At 44.3% G+C, this 17,500-nt stretch overlaps 1 protein-coding gene across 1 annotated transcript in view; it reads right to left on the bottom strand.

Annotated features, from left to right (window-relative positions):
- The window catches only part of LOC118378752 (striated muscle preferentially expressed protein kinase-like), a 42,135-nt gene extending 24,707 nt beyond the window's left edge, over nt 1-17,428 (bottom strand). Inside the window, 11 exon segments of the mRNA XM_052511232.1 lie at nt 61-245; nt 3,409-3,591; nt 5,671-5,817; nt 5,946-6,178; nt 6,180-6,551; nt 6,766-7,692; nt 9,454-9,592; nt 11,791-11,898; nt 14,502-14,531; nt 15,565-15,607; nt 17,266-17,428. Of these exon segments, the coding sequence (XP_052367192.1) occupies nt 61-245; nt 3,409-3,591; nt 5,671-5,817; nt 5,946-6,178; nt 6,180-6,551; nt 6,766-7,692; nt 9,454-9,592; nt 11,791-11,898; nt 14,502-14,531; nt 15,565-15,607; nt 17,266-17,298 (2,400 nt within the window). The 5' untranslated portion in view covers nt 17,299-17,428.
- Between the last annotated feature and the right edge of the window lie 72 nt (nt 17,429-17,500).

Genomic DNA, 17,500 nt, shown 5'->3' on the forward strand with positions numbered 1-17,500 from the left:
ATACTCAATCAGGGAGAAATCTCCCTGAGACTATTGAGATGCCCCCTGAATCTTCTTTACCTGAAAGGAGGGAGGATCGTTGAAGAAGGCATATTTAGACTGTGGCCCCACCCCTCGTGAGAGTGGTTCTCCAATCTCCATGACCTCCTCCAGGGGGCTCAGGTACTCCTCGTCTGATTGGAGGGGACTCGTGACCTCCACCAGGGGCAAGCTGCTCGGCTTCCCACCATGAACCTGGGTCAGCTCTGGAGAAACAACGTAATACTTGTTTATCATCAACTGTATAATTTTAATGTATTTTAAGGGTGTCCCCACCAGAGGAGGCCGGTGGGAGGAGCTATAAGAGGACGGGCTCATTGTAATGGTTGTAATGGAACTGTATCAAACACATCAAACATATGGAAACCACGTTTGACTCATCTGCATTCATTCCATTCTAGCCATTGCAATGTGCCCATTTTCCTATAGCTCCTCCCACCAGCCTCCACTGGTCCCTACAAAATGGTGCCCCATGTGAGCACGATCCTTTACAGTATCAAAATGAACAGAACAAGCGCATTGTCCTGTCTATGCAACACAGAGCGAGGCAGGGTAATAAACATTCATTTTGTAATATAGATCAAACATTACTCACAATAATTCCACAAAGACGTTAATGCACCAGCCCGATATGGCAACATAGTTAACAAAATGGACGCATTGTAACTTGATAGTGTTTGTGAGGCATAAAGCTCAGAGAATGTAGCAATAAGCATTAACTGAATTGCTAGAATATTCAAAATTAGCTTCCCAACAAGCAGCATATGAGTGTTCCACTGTCTCCTGTTCTGCTTGTGTGTTGCTCTACTTGTATCACCATGGTGACAAGAGTGTTTGAAGAGATGAGAGATTTGGCTGGATCGATGGAGACACACACACACACACACACACACACACACACACACACACACACACACACACACACACACACACACACACACACACACACACACACACACACACACACACACACACACACACACACACACACACACACACACACACACACACACACACACATTGCTGAGAGACCCTTTGAAGTGACCAGCGCTGGACAGATAATGGATTAATCCCTGAATCCCTGACCCAATCATTCTGTGAGACTAGCCCAGTGCCACAGGAGACACACTGTCTCCACCACCAGCCTCTCCACAAGTCACAGTTCATTCAGCTCCACAGAGGAACCATAGTATTATAGCAGCCACCTCTTTACAAAAACCATGGGCTTCAGAATTCAATTTCACTGGCAAGATAGACAATGTTCTGACAATAGAATGAGAGCAATCGACAAAAACTATAGATAAACTAAGAAAAGTTTCTCTCCTGTTAGGAAAAAGAACAGGGTAGCTTAGTATATATAGAAACTGCTTGCTTCGATTGCTTGGCCACACACATGTAGAGATAAAGTGATCAACATCACAGAGACTAAAGCTAAACAAGGACGTCTGCAGAAAGAACAGAGAACATACAGGCATTTCAGATGTTTCGAGGTCTCAGAACCAGAAATGAATGAGTAAACAAGTGAAAACCCATTGATGTTAAAATGTTCCAATTTCTTCTAACTATGCCTAAGAAGTTTCAGATGTGGAGATCGAGGACTCACCTCAGAAGTTACATGTCTGAGTCGAGCCTGTGCACAGACAACCAGCACCAGCTTTATTCCTGTAATGCTGCCAACGTTTACACAAATGCTGCATGAAGCAAGACCTAGCCTGCTGCTAATAATCTACCAATTCAATCTCATCCACCTCTCCCCCTCACTTTCCTCCTTCTTCTTCAGCTCCAAATTCTCTTTTTCCTTCTCTCTGTCCTCCAACAATATTACATCAACCCACATTCCCTGTAGCCTAAAGGCTTTGATACATTAAAAAAAAGATACAATCAAGTCAGACTGCAATATTGCAGTATTTATGTGATTCATAAACACCAAATACTTTTGGAAAGCATCTCATATTGTGGGTATATACTTCAGTTGCAAAAACTCAGCATTTGATGTACGTAGGTTAAATTCAGACGTTTAATACCCTAAATCTCCTCTAATACACTACCGTATAAATCCCAACTTGATGCGCCAAAATCCTCACCCACCCCAGAGAACCATAGCAACATGACTCATAATCTCGTTGTGCATGAGTTTGGCAATTCCCCTGACTCGAATCATCGCAGATAAAGAAAGGGTCTGTGATCGTAACATTAATCTCACACTGGGACATTACAACAGACCGCCATTGAGAACAAGAGGCTGCTATAAATACCTAGTGGTAGCCTCCACTGGCCTAATATGGCCAAGCAGGCCTGGACGCTGAGCTAGTGCCAGAAAACTACAGCAGTAGCGTTCACTCTACAGGGTAACACTGTGCAGAGACATTACAGGACTGGATAAAGAGCTTGTGACACATTCAAAGGAAGTTTCAATAGTTTGGCTTCCTCAAAAGATATGGAAGGAGTGGCTCTAAGAGACATTTATGAGCATAGTGTATGTATATTGGATTGTCACAGAGATCTGTGTGTTTCTGTTTGAGGTAATAATTGTATTATTGCAGCCATTACTCAAGTGACTGGAAAGGACTGTGGTTGCATTTTGATTTGATGCAGGAGTGGTACTGTTTGTCTGCATTGAGAGCTGTGGTGTGATTTATCTTTTTATATAACCACAATTCTAACTATTGACTATTGACCGAACCAACAGACATCTCAGCTAATAATACACAAACTAAAGTTTTATGTCCAAGAGGAATACTCATTCTGTTGACAAAGACTAATCCCCAGTTTTGAACATCCGCCTAACTGACTGAAAACCCGAGGACCTTTAGTGACTGGCAGGCAAGTCTTTGTTTTGAAATACCTTTCAAATGCCTTTCACAAATTATGAGTTGCCATGGCAACTATCTGTGAATGGAGCATGTGCTAGGGATGGGATGCCCCTTTGTTGTTATGAAGACAAAATGTCAGAGCAGAGCTAACAGGGGATTAGGATGGGGAGTTGTGGTGTTTGCGTGTGTGAGTGCATGTGCCTGCCTGCCTGCCTGCCTGCCTGCCTGCCTGCCTGCCTGCCTGCCTGCCTGCCTGCCTGCCTGCGTCTGTCTGTCTGTCTGTCTGTCTGTCTGTCTGTCTGTCTGTCTGTCTGTCTGTCTGTCTGTCTGTCTGTCTGTCTGTCTGTCTGTCTGTCTGTCTGTCTGTCTGTCTGTCTGTCTGTGTGTGTGTGTGTGTGTGTGTGTGTGTGTGTGTGTGTGTGTGTGTGTGTGAGTGTGTGCATCCCAGACAAAATAAAAATGGTGTGCCTTTAATTCCTAGTCAATTGATCAACTAGAATGTATGTCCTTCTGTGTTCATGCCTGTGTGAGTGTGTCTGTCTGTAACCCCGCTCACCTGATTTGATGTAGAGCGTGGCGTTGCAGGATGCTTTCCCGGCCGCGTTGACAGCGGTGACGCAGTATGTCCCAGCGTCTCCAGACCTCATCTGGGTTATCAGTAGGGAGTGCTGCTCCCCCTCAGCCCTGACCACATGGGACGGGCTGCTCCTTATCAGAACGTTACTCTTCTTCCAAGTCACTGCATTCCAAGGGGTCATACACAAAGACACATCCTAGACAATGCTCAGACACCTTAATCACAGTCCCTTCCCCTGTGTCTAGATGCAGAATGATGTGTGGCCCCTAAGCACCAATCCAAGGTCAGTTTGACATACAGGAAATATTCAGACCCCTTCCCTTCGTCCAGATTTTCTGACATTACAGCCTTATTCTAAAATATTTATATTTTTTAAATAATACTCATCAATCTACACACAATACCCCATAATGACAAAGTGAAAAGAGGTTTTTCGAAATTTTAGCAAATGTATTGAAAAATTAAAACAGAAATATCTTATTTACATAAGTATTCAGACCATTTGCTATGAGACTCGGAAATGAGCTCATTGAGATGTTTCTAACATTTTTTTTTTTAACCTTTATTTTACTATAAGAACAAATTCTTATTTTCAATGACAGCCTAGGAACAGTGGGTTAACTGCCTGTTCAGGGGCAGAACAACAGATTTGTACCTTGTCAGCTCGGGGATTCGAACTTGCAACCTTTCGGTTACTAGTCCAACGCTCTAACCACTAGGCTACCCTGCCGCCCCAACTTGATTGTCCATCTGTGATAAATTCAATTGATTGGGCATGATTTGGAAAGGCACACACCTGTCTTTATAAGGTTCCACAGTTGACAGTGCATGTCAGAGCGGAATTGTCTGTGGAGCTCCAAGGCAGGATTGTGTCTGGGCAAGGGTACCAAAACATTTCTGCAGCATTGAAGGTCCCCAAGAACACAGTGACCTACATTATTCTTAAATGAAAGAAGTTTGGAACCACCAAGACTCTTCCTAAAGCTGGCCGCCTGGCCAAACTGAGCAATCGGGGGAGAAGAGCCTTGGTCAGGGAGTTGACCAAGAACTCGATGGTCACTCTGATAGAGTTCCAGAGTTCCTCTGTGGAGATGGGAGAAACTTCTAGAAGGACAACCATCTCTACAGCACTCCAACAATCAGGCCTTTATGATAGTGGCTAGATGGAAGCCACTCCTCAGTAAAAGGCGACAACCCGCTTGGAAAAATCCACCTAAAGGACACTCAGACCATGAGAAACAAGATTCTCTGGTCTGATGAAACCAAGATTGAACTCTTGGCCTGAATGCCAAGCGTCACATTTGGAGGAAACCTGGCACCATCCATAGGGAGTACGGTGAAGCATGGTGGTGGCAGCATCATGCTGTGGGGATGATTTTCAGGGGCAGGAACAGGGAGACTAGTCAGGATCGAGGGAAAAATGAACAGAGCAAAGTACAGAGAGATCATTGATGAAAACCTGCTCCAGAGCACTCAGGACATCAGCCTGGGGGGCAAAGATTCACCTTCCAACAGGACAGCGACCTTAAGCACACAGCCAAGACAATGCAGGAGTGGCTTCAGGACAAGTCTCTGAATGTCCTTGAGTGGCTCAGCGAGAGCCTGGACTTGAACCAAATGGAACATCTCTGGAGAGACCTGAAAATACTGTAGCTGCGCAGGAACTCCCCAAATACAGGTGTGCCAAGCTCGTGTTGTCATTTTTTAAAATGTATTTTATTTAACCTTTATTTAACCAGGTAGGCCAGCTGAGAAGAAGTTCTCATTTACAGCTGCGACATGGCCAAGATAAAGCAAAGCAGTGCGATACAAACAACACAGAGTTACACATGGAATAAACAAAATGTATAGTCAATAACACAATGGAAAAGTCTATATACAGTGTTTGCAAATGAAGTAAGTTTAGTATATGGGGACAAGAAGACTCAAGGCTGTAATCACAGCCAAATGTGCTTCAACAAAGTACAGAGAAAAGGGTCTGAACACTAATGTAAATGTGATATATTTGCTAAAATGTCTAAAAAACAGTTTTTGCTTTGTCATGACGGGTTATTGTGTGTATTGTGTCAAAAAACGATTTAATCCAATACGGCTGTAACATAACAGAATGTGGAAAAAGTCAAGAGGTCTGAATACTTTCAGAAATCACTACTGTATTACCTCACCATGGTCCAAATGTGTTTGGGAAAGGCAAAAGCTGACCCCAGAGCTATGCTTAACCTCTACATGGAGATGACCTACCTATTGGGAGGGGGCTGCCAGTGATGACACATTTGAGCAGGACCTCAGAGCCAGCAGTGGCGATGGTGTCCCCCAGGGGCCTCTCAAACGCTGGTTTCTCAGCTGGCCCCTCATCTGCCGACATGTAAGAGTCATCTGAATCGTCTCCTACAACAGAAAGGCAGGAGCTGTATTACTTTCGTTCTATACTGTAGATATTAATCTATTTAGGACAGTAGCACATTAATGTCTAGCTGATGTGTCGCCCAGTGGATACCTGCAATTCAGTGTCCTACCTGTCTCAGGAGACATAGGCTGACTTTCCCAAGACTTTCCCGAGACTTTTCCCTTCTTCTGAGTCTTGGAAGCCCTGCCCTCCTTCTTCCCTGCTCTTCTCGTCTTTTCTCTTTCTCTCTTCTCTCCGGCCTCCTCCTCTTCCATTTCCATGAGCTCGTCCTCCACCAGGATGGTAGGAATGGTCATCTTCAGCGAGGAGACGTCCTCCCCGGCTCTCCCTTCCGTCTCTTCGTTAGAGGGCTGATGGAAGGGGTGGAGATGGGGTGGGGGACAGCCGTGGGGGCTTAGGGGGATAGGCAGAGGCTGGCTCTTTGGCAGGGGTCGGTGGTGGTCCTCCCTGCATGGTGGGGCTTGGAGACCTGGGGCTTGGAGGCCTGCGGTGGTGTAGAGGTTTCTCAAGCTCTTTAGGAGAGGAAGGCCCTTTGGGGTAGGTAGGCGGTGTTCTTTGTGCGGTAGGGGTTGGAGACCCGGGGTGGTCCATCCTGGGTGGAGGCTGCTCCAGCTCTTTATCAGCCAAAGGCCCTTTGGATGTTGGAGATACAGGTGGTTGTTCCTCGGCTGTGTGTGGAGGCTTCACCACTGTGGGAGAGCTCCAAAGACCTTCCCTGTGTCAAATGCATTATATAATGTTGGCACAGAGAATAGAATAGAAAGGAATTATGTCATTTATATCTGTAATGTGTGTGTACATATATCACTGAGCTGTCAGAGTAGTGTGTACCAACGCACACAGGCACACACACATGAACTCACACATGAACTCACAAATCGACCAACACAAACACACACACACAATGTTAATGGATCATCTCAGCCTACCTGGTTGGGCTTTTCCGCGTGACTCTTGATGAGGGTGATCGTTGTCCTGGTAACTGGTTAACCAGTACTGTCTCCATGGAAACAGAGCCTTTCCCCACACTTTTAGACTCAGACGGCTGAGCTGACGCTGAAGCTGAATCATGCTGCTCCCGTTGAGGAACATTCCTTTGATCTGTCAGACCCTTCTCATGGGATTGGGATGATTTTCGGGATGAAAAACTATCTTCAACACTCTTCCCTAATAGTCCTCTCTCCTCCAGGACCTTCTCCCTCTCTTCCAACTTCTTGACCACCTGAGGGGGAATGGGCTCCAGCTTGCCCACAGACTGTCTCTCCATCTGGGGCAACTGCTCGGTGGAGTAGGCCTTCTTCAGGTTGGGCCTCCCCACCAGCTTCTTGATCCTGGCCAGCTCCTCTGTGAACTTGTTCTGGAAGCTCTGGACCTTCTGCTGGTAGCTTGGTTTGTCCTCCAGAGACGAGGCCCTCTTCTTTCCGAATGTGGAGCGCCTCGAGGCCGTGGCATCCGGCTGGCTTGTCCCCTCCTCTTTGGAGACCCCCTCCAGATCGCAGGATGCCGCCCGGCCGAAAGAGCGGCCAGATCTGACCCCCGCACTCACCTCACTCACCTTTTGTTCAAACTCCTTGATCTTGTCAAAGATCTTGGGTGCGGCGCGGGCCAGTTTGGGTGTCTTGCCACCACTGCTGCCGCTGCTTGAAGTATGGGAGGAGGCTCCTGAAAACATCCCTGGGAGTTTGTTTTTGACCACAGCTCCTCCTAGGGAAGGGTCTTGGGTGCTGTGTGAGGTGACACTGTTCTTATGGGAGCTGAGAGATGTTGTGGGTTGGGATACAGTTTGACTGGACTGGGGTGAGGCAGGACTGAAGGATGGGCCTGTTTGGGTTTGGGGGAGAGAAGGAGATGGGATCCTGGAAGATGGGGGTTTTAGGGAAATGGAAAGTTAGACATATAAAGAAAGGACAAGGAGAGGCCCAGGTTTTTGGAAGAGGAAGAAAAGCCATTGGATGTTTGTGTGCTCGGTAGAGGATATTAGCTTGAGAACGTTTGTTTGAATCTCGTAATTGTGTGTGTGTGTGTGTCTGCGTGTGTGTGTGTGTGTGTGTCTGTATGTGTGTGTGTGTGTGTGTGTGTCTGCATGTGTGTGTCTGCATGTGTGTGTGTGTGTGTGTGTGTGTGCATGTGTGTGTGTATGTGTGTGTGTGTGTCTGTGTGTGTCTGTCTGTGTGTGTGTGTGTGTGTGTCTGCATGTGTGTGTGTGTGTGTGTGTGTGTGTGTGTGTGTGTGTGTGTGTGTGTGTGTGTGTGTGTGTGTGTGTGTGTGTGTGTGTGTGTCTGTGTGTGTGTGTGTGTGTGTGTGTCTACTTAAATTAGTGTCCACTGCTTTATGAAATAGTAATGCTGTTTATAGTCAACATAATTTGAGTGTTGATTTCTCATCAGGACAGAGGTACCTTTCACAAATAAACAGAACATGGAATGGCCATAAATGAAGTGATTTTAGCACAGATAACACTTAACTTATATGGACACAAATCTCAATACATTATAGAAGATAATGCATGGGTCTAACACAACATGTGTAGGAGCCAAATAGATCATATTGTATATTTGTATGTTTCCAATTCATGATCCCTGTCAAGTGTATGTTCCCCCTGTACAGGCCAATGGAGAAAACAGTTAGAAGTCTTTCAAGCTCCAAGGCCTACTGGGAGTTACTGGAATGGCAGCACACAGGCTTTTGCCCAGACCAGACCATGAATGGTCAATGTTACCATGTTGGAGTGACACATAGAGAAATAATACGAGCGCTGTATGAATGAATCTAATACTAACTCTTCCAACATAACCAGGAAAGACCCCTATTCATCAACTATGAAAACAATCACACATCCCGTTGACACACACACCTCTCATGTTAGCTGGACACAGTCAGTTTAGTTGGGATGAAACTAACTCGCAAAGACATGCAGACAAACATCAGCTTTGATTCACACTTCCATTCATGCGTGTGACACCAACGCTATGAAGATATCCAGGATTATCTGGCGGTAATGCTAGTAGAACACGGGAAACCATTTGGTCAATATACATGGCATGCAGCAAAAACCCAGGGAACCCGAAGGCTTCAGTGGTACTTTTTGATATCATAATAAAATCGAACCAAGACAGAACTGAACACAGCTGGAAAATGTCATGGCATGAAGTCAAAGGAAGGTATGATTTAACAAACAGAAATAATATACTATCGGAAGCAATGATGATTTGAAAAAAGCTTAAAGGCAAGGACACAAACAGAAATTTAAAATACATTATCAATTCGATAGAAAATATGAAATCTTTGGGAATAAATGGATCTTGGAAAATCATGATGTGTAATATTTTGTGTTTGTTGTATCTGTTAAAGTTGGGAAATTGGTTTGGAGGCCACTCTTTTTCTAATCAGTGAAAAGAAGAAGTTGTCCCTATAAAGGCATGGAAAACGTTCTTCCCCTGTAGAGACTGAACATGCTTCCATAGTAGTCGCTTCCTACAGACACACTTTCCTCTGACCCCAGCATGGGTTGGTTAGTGCGAGCCAGGTTAGCGTGTGACGCCCGGATCAAGGGCTCCACACCCAGGTGTCTGACTAGGGCCCCTGGCCCCCCATCGGTCCCGCCGCAGAGAGCTTGCCTGCCGGGGTGTGTTGGGTCCTGGGCCCCTGGGGGTCGTGAGCCCAAAGCCATGAGCTCCCTCTCCACCACTGGGTCATGGCCCCCAGGAAGGGTGGCCCTCCGGTCAGGGCTGGAGTCCATCATCCTACATCCTTCACCTGCAGGGACAGAGGACAGGGGTCAGGGGTCAGTCTGGAGATGGAGACTTAGAGTGTGGATTAGAGAGAGAGAAATTAAGGAATAAAGGAGAGAGCGCGAGGGAGGAGAGGGGGGGGAAGAGAAGGAGAGAGCATGAGAGACAGGGAGAGGGAGCGAGAGAGAGGGAGAGAAGGAGACAGAGAGAGGAGAGAGAGGGAGAGGGAGAGGGAGAGGGAGAGAGTGAAAAAGAGGGATGAGGAAGAGAGAGAGACAGAGAGGGAGGAGAGAGAGAGAGAGAGAGAGAGAGAGAGAGAGAGAGAGAGAGAGAGAGAGAGAGAGAGAGAGAGAGAGAGGTGGAGGGAGAGTTAAGACAAGCACTAGAGGAATGTCTAAACCAACAAAGATGATTGATTAGGTAGAGAGGCGGCAAATAAGGAAATAAGTAAATGTGTTCCACCCCAAGCCCTGAAACAACCCCCAACTCGATCAATCAGTGATTGACATTTTATCGAGAGGAGATGGAGACAGAAATGCATCGGCAGCTGAAAGAACTTGAAGTCATCAGCTTCCTTTAACGACTAAACCCATTTATTGGGACGAGACTAAGAAACGAGGGAAAATAAGCAAGCAGCATCTCCCACGAGCACTGAGGATTCTAAACAGACTCAGCTCCACAGACAAAACACAAATTCAGATCTCTAAAAAGCTCAATGTGAGCAAACTGTAGTAGACAATGGATGGGGCCTACTGATAAAAGCACACAGCCTTCCAAAGTCTTGCCATGCAGATCCTTAAAAGCCTCTCTGGCAGTGAGGTGGATCCCCTCTGGCAGTGCTTCTCCGGGCGCTCCGGGTGGAAGGAAGGGAGTGGTCTACTAATCCTCCCACGCAGGTGTGGAACGGGATTTTTTTAATGAGTTTCCATTTTCCATGACTCATTCTGAAGCTAATGATGATGAAAGACATTATCCTCACACAACACCTTACTAACCACAAGCATCCTACATGTATGCATTATCAGTTAACAAAAGGTTCTGTTGGAACCAATTACGATTTTTATTTGTATTTTTAGTGAAATTAATTAAATGATCTGGTGGAATATAATTGACATGCATTAGCTACATTATTAGTGAAGATGATTTCTGTGCTGAGCTAAGGGACAGTTATTCGAGGAAATGCAATTTGCGTTGTTATCTGGTTGATACTTGGTAATGTATTCAACATCTCACTGCAGGTGAGTGAAAGCCAAGTCTTTGTGTTGGTTCCTTTGTATGAAAAGAACAAACACTGAATCCCTCCTCCACTCTCATTTGATAGCGCCATTCTCTCTCTTCTTCTCTCCTCTCGGTCTGTCAATACCAAACCTTCGAAAGTGCAAACAGTCTCTTGAAAATAGATTTGTGCTGCTAGAGGAGTGTATCCATATTCATGGACTACATTTAGACAGGCTGGTGACCCCTGTTGTAAAGCATCTGCTTTGGTGGCACCGATGAGCACTGTGATACCCCCAAAACAAATCATCATCAGTCCCCTATCAAATCCTGTTTCATCTATATTTCCATACACAAAGAGTTGGTGCTGCTAAGTAAAGGGGTGGTTATGATGTGATGTTCACGATGGGGAAATGCTCTGTTTTCTGAAAGCCAGGGCTCTCTATCCAGACCATAACTCTGTAGGGTGGCGGTGACACACACACACACACACAGACAGACAGACAGACAGACAGACAGACAGACAGACAGACAGACAGACAGACAGACAGACAGACAGACAGACAGACAGACAGACAGACAGACAGACAGACAGACAGACAGACAGACAGACAGACAGACAGACAGACAGACAGACAGACAGACAGACAGACAGACAGACAGACAGACAGACAGACAGACAGACAGACAGACAGAGAATGCAACGGCTCCAACAGAGGCAGCATGTAGGTCAGAATGTCACATTGTCACACCATTACATCATGGCGTGAAGGATTAAAGGAGTCTGTCACATCATATATACGTTTCATCCAACGAGTAGGGCTTATGCCAACATACACATAGTGCCATAACCGACAGTCACGTTAAAGCCAGGCAAACACATGCATTTACTTAGTGCCAGAAGAATTATGCTTATGTCTTAATCCCGGAAACCTGATTTACAGACTTGATTAAGGATGGGCCTTTAAATCACAGATCATGCTCAAGTTAATGAATTAAGTGAATTACCTGCAGGCACTCTACGGCCAGCCTTGTCCTGGTGCCGCCCGCCAGGTCCTTCCTTGGTTTCCATGGGTACCTGGGGCTCCGTGGCTTCATCCTCTGTGGTTTCAGAGTCTGACGGGAGGAAGATGAGGAAGAGGAGGGTGAGAAGAAACCGAGAGAGGAATAAAACAACAGCTGAGTCTGAGTCACAGTGACAAATGACACTTCATTTTCACTTAGCGACAGAGAAGATAATGGGCAATAGAGTTGAGCCTTGGCAGGTCTCCTTCAGAGGTAATACAAGGGGGAGTCACTGAACCGTGATATGAAGCCAGATGGGGCCTCTAGAACACCACAAGACTGGTTGAAATAGCTTTATAGAAACAACCTTCTAGACTGGCTACCAGTCGGTTCTAACGAGGTATGTTACTGGTAATAGAGCAGGCTAGTGCTGAAACCAGACTAGCGTCCATTCCATTCCAAATCCATTGGAAGTCTATTGACCCCTATAGAAGACAACGTCAGTAAGGAGGACCATTATACCTCTTTTAACTGCAACAGTGCCCTTTAGCCCACTCATTTATGGTGATTAATATACAGTCAAAAGTTTGGACACACCTACATTCAAGGGTTTTTCTTTATTTTGACTATTTTCTACATTGTGGAATAGTAGTGAAGACATCAAAACTATGAAATAACACATATGGAATCATGTAGTAACCAAAAAAGTGTTAAACAAATCTAAATATATTTTAGATTCTTCAAAGTAGCCCCCCTTTGCCTTGATGACAGCTTTGCACACTCTTGACATTCTCTCAACCAGCTTCATCTGGAATATATTTCCAACGGTCTTGAAGGAATTCCCACATATGCTGAGCACTTTTTGGATGCTTTTCCTTCACTCTGCAGTCCAACTCATCCCAAACCATCTCAATTGGGTTGTCGGGTGATTGTGGAAGCCAGATCATCTGATGTAGCACTCCATCACTCTCCTCCGTCAAAATAGTCCTTACACAGCCTGAAGGTGTGTTGGGTCATTGTTCAGTTGAAAAACAAATGATAGTTCCACTAAGCTCAAACCAGATGGGATGGCGTATCGCTACAGAATGCTGTGGTAGCCATGCTGGTTAAGTGTGCCTTAAATTCTAAATATATCACTGACAGTGTCACCAGCAAAGCACCCCCACACCAACACACCTCCTCACACCTCCTCCTCCATGCTTCAAGGTGGGAAACACATATGATGAGATCATCCATTCAGCTACTCTGCGTTTCACAAAGGCATGGCGGTTGGAACCAAAAAGTAAACACTGGGACTCATCAGACCAATGGACAGATTTCCAACGGTCTAATGTCCATAGCTCGTGTTTCTTGGCCCAAGCAAGTTTCTTCTTGTTATTGATGTCCTTTAGTAGTGGTTTCTTTGCAGCAATTCGACCATGAAGGCCTGATTCACAGTCTCCTCTGAACAGTTGATGTTGAGATGTGTCTGTTACTTGAACTCTGTGAAGCATTTATTTGGGCTGACATTTCTGGGGCTGGTAACTTTAATGAACTTCTCCTCTGCAGCAGAGGAAACTCTGGGTCTTCTTTTCCTGTGGTGGTCCTCATGAGAGCCAGTTTCATCATAACACTTGATAGTTTAGGTGCCTGCACTTTAATAAACTTGCAAAGTTCTTGTAATGTTCCAAATTGACTGACCTTCATGTCTTAAAGTAATGATGGACTGTCGTTTATTGCTTATTCAAGTTTTTCTTGCCAAAATATGGACTTGATCATTTACCAAATGTATATCCCCTACCTTGTCACAACACAACTGACATATATTTAGATTTTTTGGGGTTATTCTACAATGTATAAAATAGTAAAAATAAAGAAAAACCCTGGAATGAGTTGATGTGTCCAGACTTTTGACTTGCACTCTATCTCTTTAATAGATATTAGCACCCAATATGTACTGTAGCTGTGGCCCTTTATGTGGAGGCCTTGTGCAAATCATCTCAAAGGAGAGAAGTCAATTCAGCGACCTTTGATGAGATCAATAGAGATGTTACAAAGAAGCTGACATTTCTAGGGAACATGTTAAGAAAAAACATGAACCACTTATTAAGAGGCTTAAAAGGACATCATTCATGGGTGAAACACGAGAAGAGAACTAAATGGTGGGTGGTGCAAAACCCTGTGGAAATGTTTGGAATAGAGCAATAGACATATTCAAGAGACAGAGAAATCAAATAGATGGAAAATGATAAAGAAAGAAAGAGAAGAGGAAATGAGTCCAGACAAACATGGGAGGACCTCATTCACAACAGTATCTTGGCTTGTAGATGTAACAAGAATTTACAAAAAGTCCCCTAGGGGCTTAGCACATTGATATGGCAGAGAGAGAGAGAGAGAGAGAGAGAGAGAGAGAGAGAGAGAGAGAGAGAGAGAGAGAGAGAGAGAGAGAGAGAGAGAGAGAGAGAGAGAGAGAGAGAGAGAGGGAGAGAGAGAGAGAGAGAGAGAGAGAAGAGAGAGAGAGAGAGAGAGAGAGAGAGAGAGAGAGAGAGAGAGAGAGAGAGAGAGAGAGAGAGAGAGAGAGAGAGAGAGAGAGAGAGAGAGAGAGAGAGAGAGAGAGAGAGAGAGAGAGAGAGAGAGAGAGAGAGAGAGAGAGAGAGAGAGAGAGAGAGAGAGAGAGAGAGAGAGAGAACGGACAGATGACAACAAGAGCACGAGAGAAATCAAGACTGGTTTACCATAGCTTTGCTTTCGGCAGGAGCGGAAAACTTCGCTTCCATAGTGGCAGGAAGAGAGGGCAGACGGGAGGGCACAGTTACTATAGAAACCACCATCTCTCTCACCCACACGACCAATCGGCTCCATACCCATTAGAGTCTAAAATCACCAGCCCAACTGCCAACCCTGACACATATGCTTAGATAGCCTACTGCTGGAGCTTGCTGAGGAAGAGGCAAGCAAATGGGTTATGCCTCATTTCACTGTCATGTTGCTTTGGATAACAGTATCTGCTAAATGACAGAAAAGGAAGTAAATGTGAAATAGACAATAACAGCGATCATACAGTTTTAACAGTAAATTTTTCCTTGTGTATTTGGGTTCACCCATCTGTACCAAGTGGGATGGGACTAAATAGCTGGACACACACTGCAAGGAATATCGACTCAGCAATATGAGAGGCTGTAGTTCAAAATGTCTCGCTGCAATACACACCGTGGATTAGATTAACAGTTGGGTGGAAATATGATTTGGAAAAGGAGCTGTGAGCATTTCTGTTTGACTGAGATTCCAGATGTAATGCTAAACTAAGACCCTCAGAAATGATTCATTCTGTGATGTTATGCAGAGAGGCAACAATATGGTTACAAGAAATTGCTTGTGGGGGCGGAGGAGAGGCATTCTGACAGCTAAATAATAAAAAAGCCCACTGTCTTTTTCCTAGCAGCAATTAAAACATGAAAAATGCATGAAATCTCTGTACTAAATCATTTTTTTTAACAAGGATATTTTTTATACAGAAAGCATTAAGTGGTTCTCAGATACAACAACAAGCTAAATATGCACAGTAAAACTCAGTTTCTGTGTAATAACTATGTATTAATAACTGTGTAATAACCATTAATTAACTGTTTAATTACTAAGTAATAACTGGGTAAAACCATTGTTAACTGTGTAATAACCATTATTAACTGTGTAATAACCATTATTAACTGTGTAATAATTATCATTAACTGTGTATTTACTTATTAACTGTGCAATTACTAAGCAATAACTGTGTAAAAACTCATACAGAAAACACACCATGGGTGAACCTTCCAAACGTCTTGGTGGAGTGTCCGGTCCTCTGGAATAATAGAGAGACAGAGGGTTGCATGAGTCAAACCAGCAAAAAGTACAACAGTCATGAAACGTAATGAGTTACTGAAATCAGAGGATAACATTTTTGTCAGAATCCAAAAGAAAAGGCCCAAACAGGAGAAGAAGCTCATATCTCAAACTCCATAATGTCCTGCATCCTACATCCTTATAACCTAATCTAAACCTCTACACACTGATAACTTGATAAGTCATTACTTCCAATGACTCCGATAACCTTTGATGACTCCTATGACTCCTATGACCAACCATCGATCAGGACCAATGGAATGACTCATTACTGTACAGAGACACAGAAAACCCTGAAGTCAGAGTAAAGTAGTGATTCAACTGCTAGATCAATCAGGCTGCTCTGCACTCTAAGTACCATACCTACTGCTATTTGCCAGCCAGAGCCTGTTGATGACGTGTTGCCTGGTGGCCACAGTGAGACAAAAAACAACCGAAGCAACTAGAAGCGTCCATTGTCAATCTCCTGTTCCTGATTATGGGGAACTCTGGACAATCATATCAACACATACAGATGTAGGATTTTTTTTGTTTGATACAGTAGGGAAATAATCCTGCAGCAACAGGAAATGTGAATTATTATGTGGATTAAAGTATTAATATTAATTATAATGTTAATATTATTGTATTAATGGACATTTTTTGTAGGGGTAGATACATGTTTCATTAGGGCTAAGTCGGACATTTGAAAGGGGAAATTACAAACTTTAGAAGCCTTTTTAAAACTTGAATAGACCCCAAGTTTGCATCTCAGCAACAAAAGAGTGATCAAATTAAGATGCTACATCTGTAGTAGGCAGAACCAGGCACAAACTGCATTTCTGCACAGTAAAGGTTTCTGGCTTGGCAAGGCTAGGTAATCACTGTGCACCATAGTTTCCTCAAAGCTCTATACTGTTTATGCCAGAGTTTGGAGAGGATATTTCATAAGGTTTATATGGTTATTTCTGAATATCGACTGTGTCGCACATACTGTACCACATAATTGTACTTGGTCATCTGGTGCTACATATCAGTTGTCTGCACTGTGGCCCAGTGACACACATCTCTATTCTCCACAGATCACATTGGGGATAAACCCAAATGTCAAATCCAAAATATCAGACGTTCTCTGCCAGGATACATGTTGTAGGGTAGACAAATGCTAATTAGAATAAAATGTCTTACAAATGGAACATTTATAATATAAATGGAGAAAAAAAAAAAATTTGTCCGGAAGCTGATTTTTCACCCAGCTCCCAAAGGCATCTTCCCACCAGCCAACAGAATGGGACATTGACCCCAGGGTGGCATTCTTTGTTACCGTGTCATGTGGAACTGTAAAGCCATACCCTCTGTGCCACAGAGGCCACTAGAGCCCAGAGGACACTGAGGACATTCCACAGCATAAGACCTACTGTACAGACCTGGATTTATTAACCTACAGCAACAAAGATCTGTGTTTACTGGTAAAATGGTAAAAGTGTGGGCAACAAAGTATGTATCCTTTTCCTCTTGGTTCTAGTAATCTATCACAAAGCCATTATAGCTCTGTAGTTCTCCATGAGAAAACGGCTTAGAAAAGAGCATGCACTAAGTGTAACAAAGCAACTTTGTGTCTGAAAGGTAGAGACTCACCTGGAACCTCTTCTTGGACCAGATTTTCTTCATGTTTAGAAGTAGTGCCTCTGTATCTCTCTTTCTCTCTCTCGGTGCCCTCCTCTGGGTTGCAGATTACCTGTGGCACTTGCTCAGCAAAACATCACTGCTGGGATCCTACCCAAATGGAGTGTGGGCCAACCACAATCACACAAAATGAAATTGAAGCTCTCTTCACACGCGTGGGTGTTTATAATCCTCTGGTCTGGATGAG

Source organism: Oncorhynchus keta, unplaced genomic scaffold (assembly GCF_023373465.1).
Source record: "Oncorhynchus keta strain PuntledgeMale-10-30-2019 unplaced genomic scaffold, Oket_V2 Un_contig_6511_pilon_pilon, whole genome shotgun sequence".
Classification (NCBI taxonomy): domain Eukaryota; kingdom Metazoa; phylum Chordata; class Actinopteri; order Salmoniformes; family Salmonidae; genus Oncorhynchus; species Oncorhynchus keta.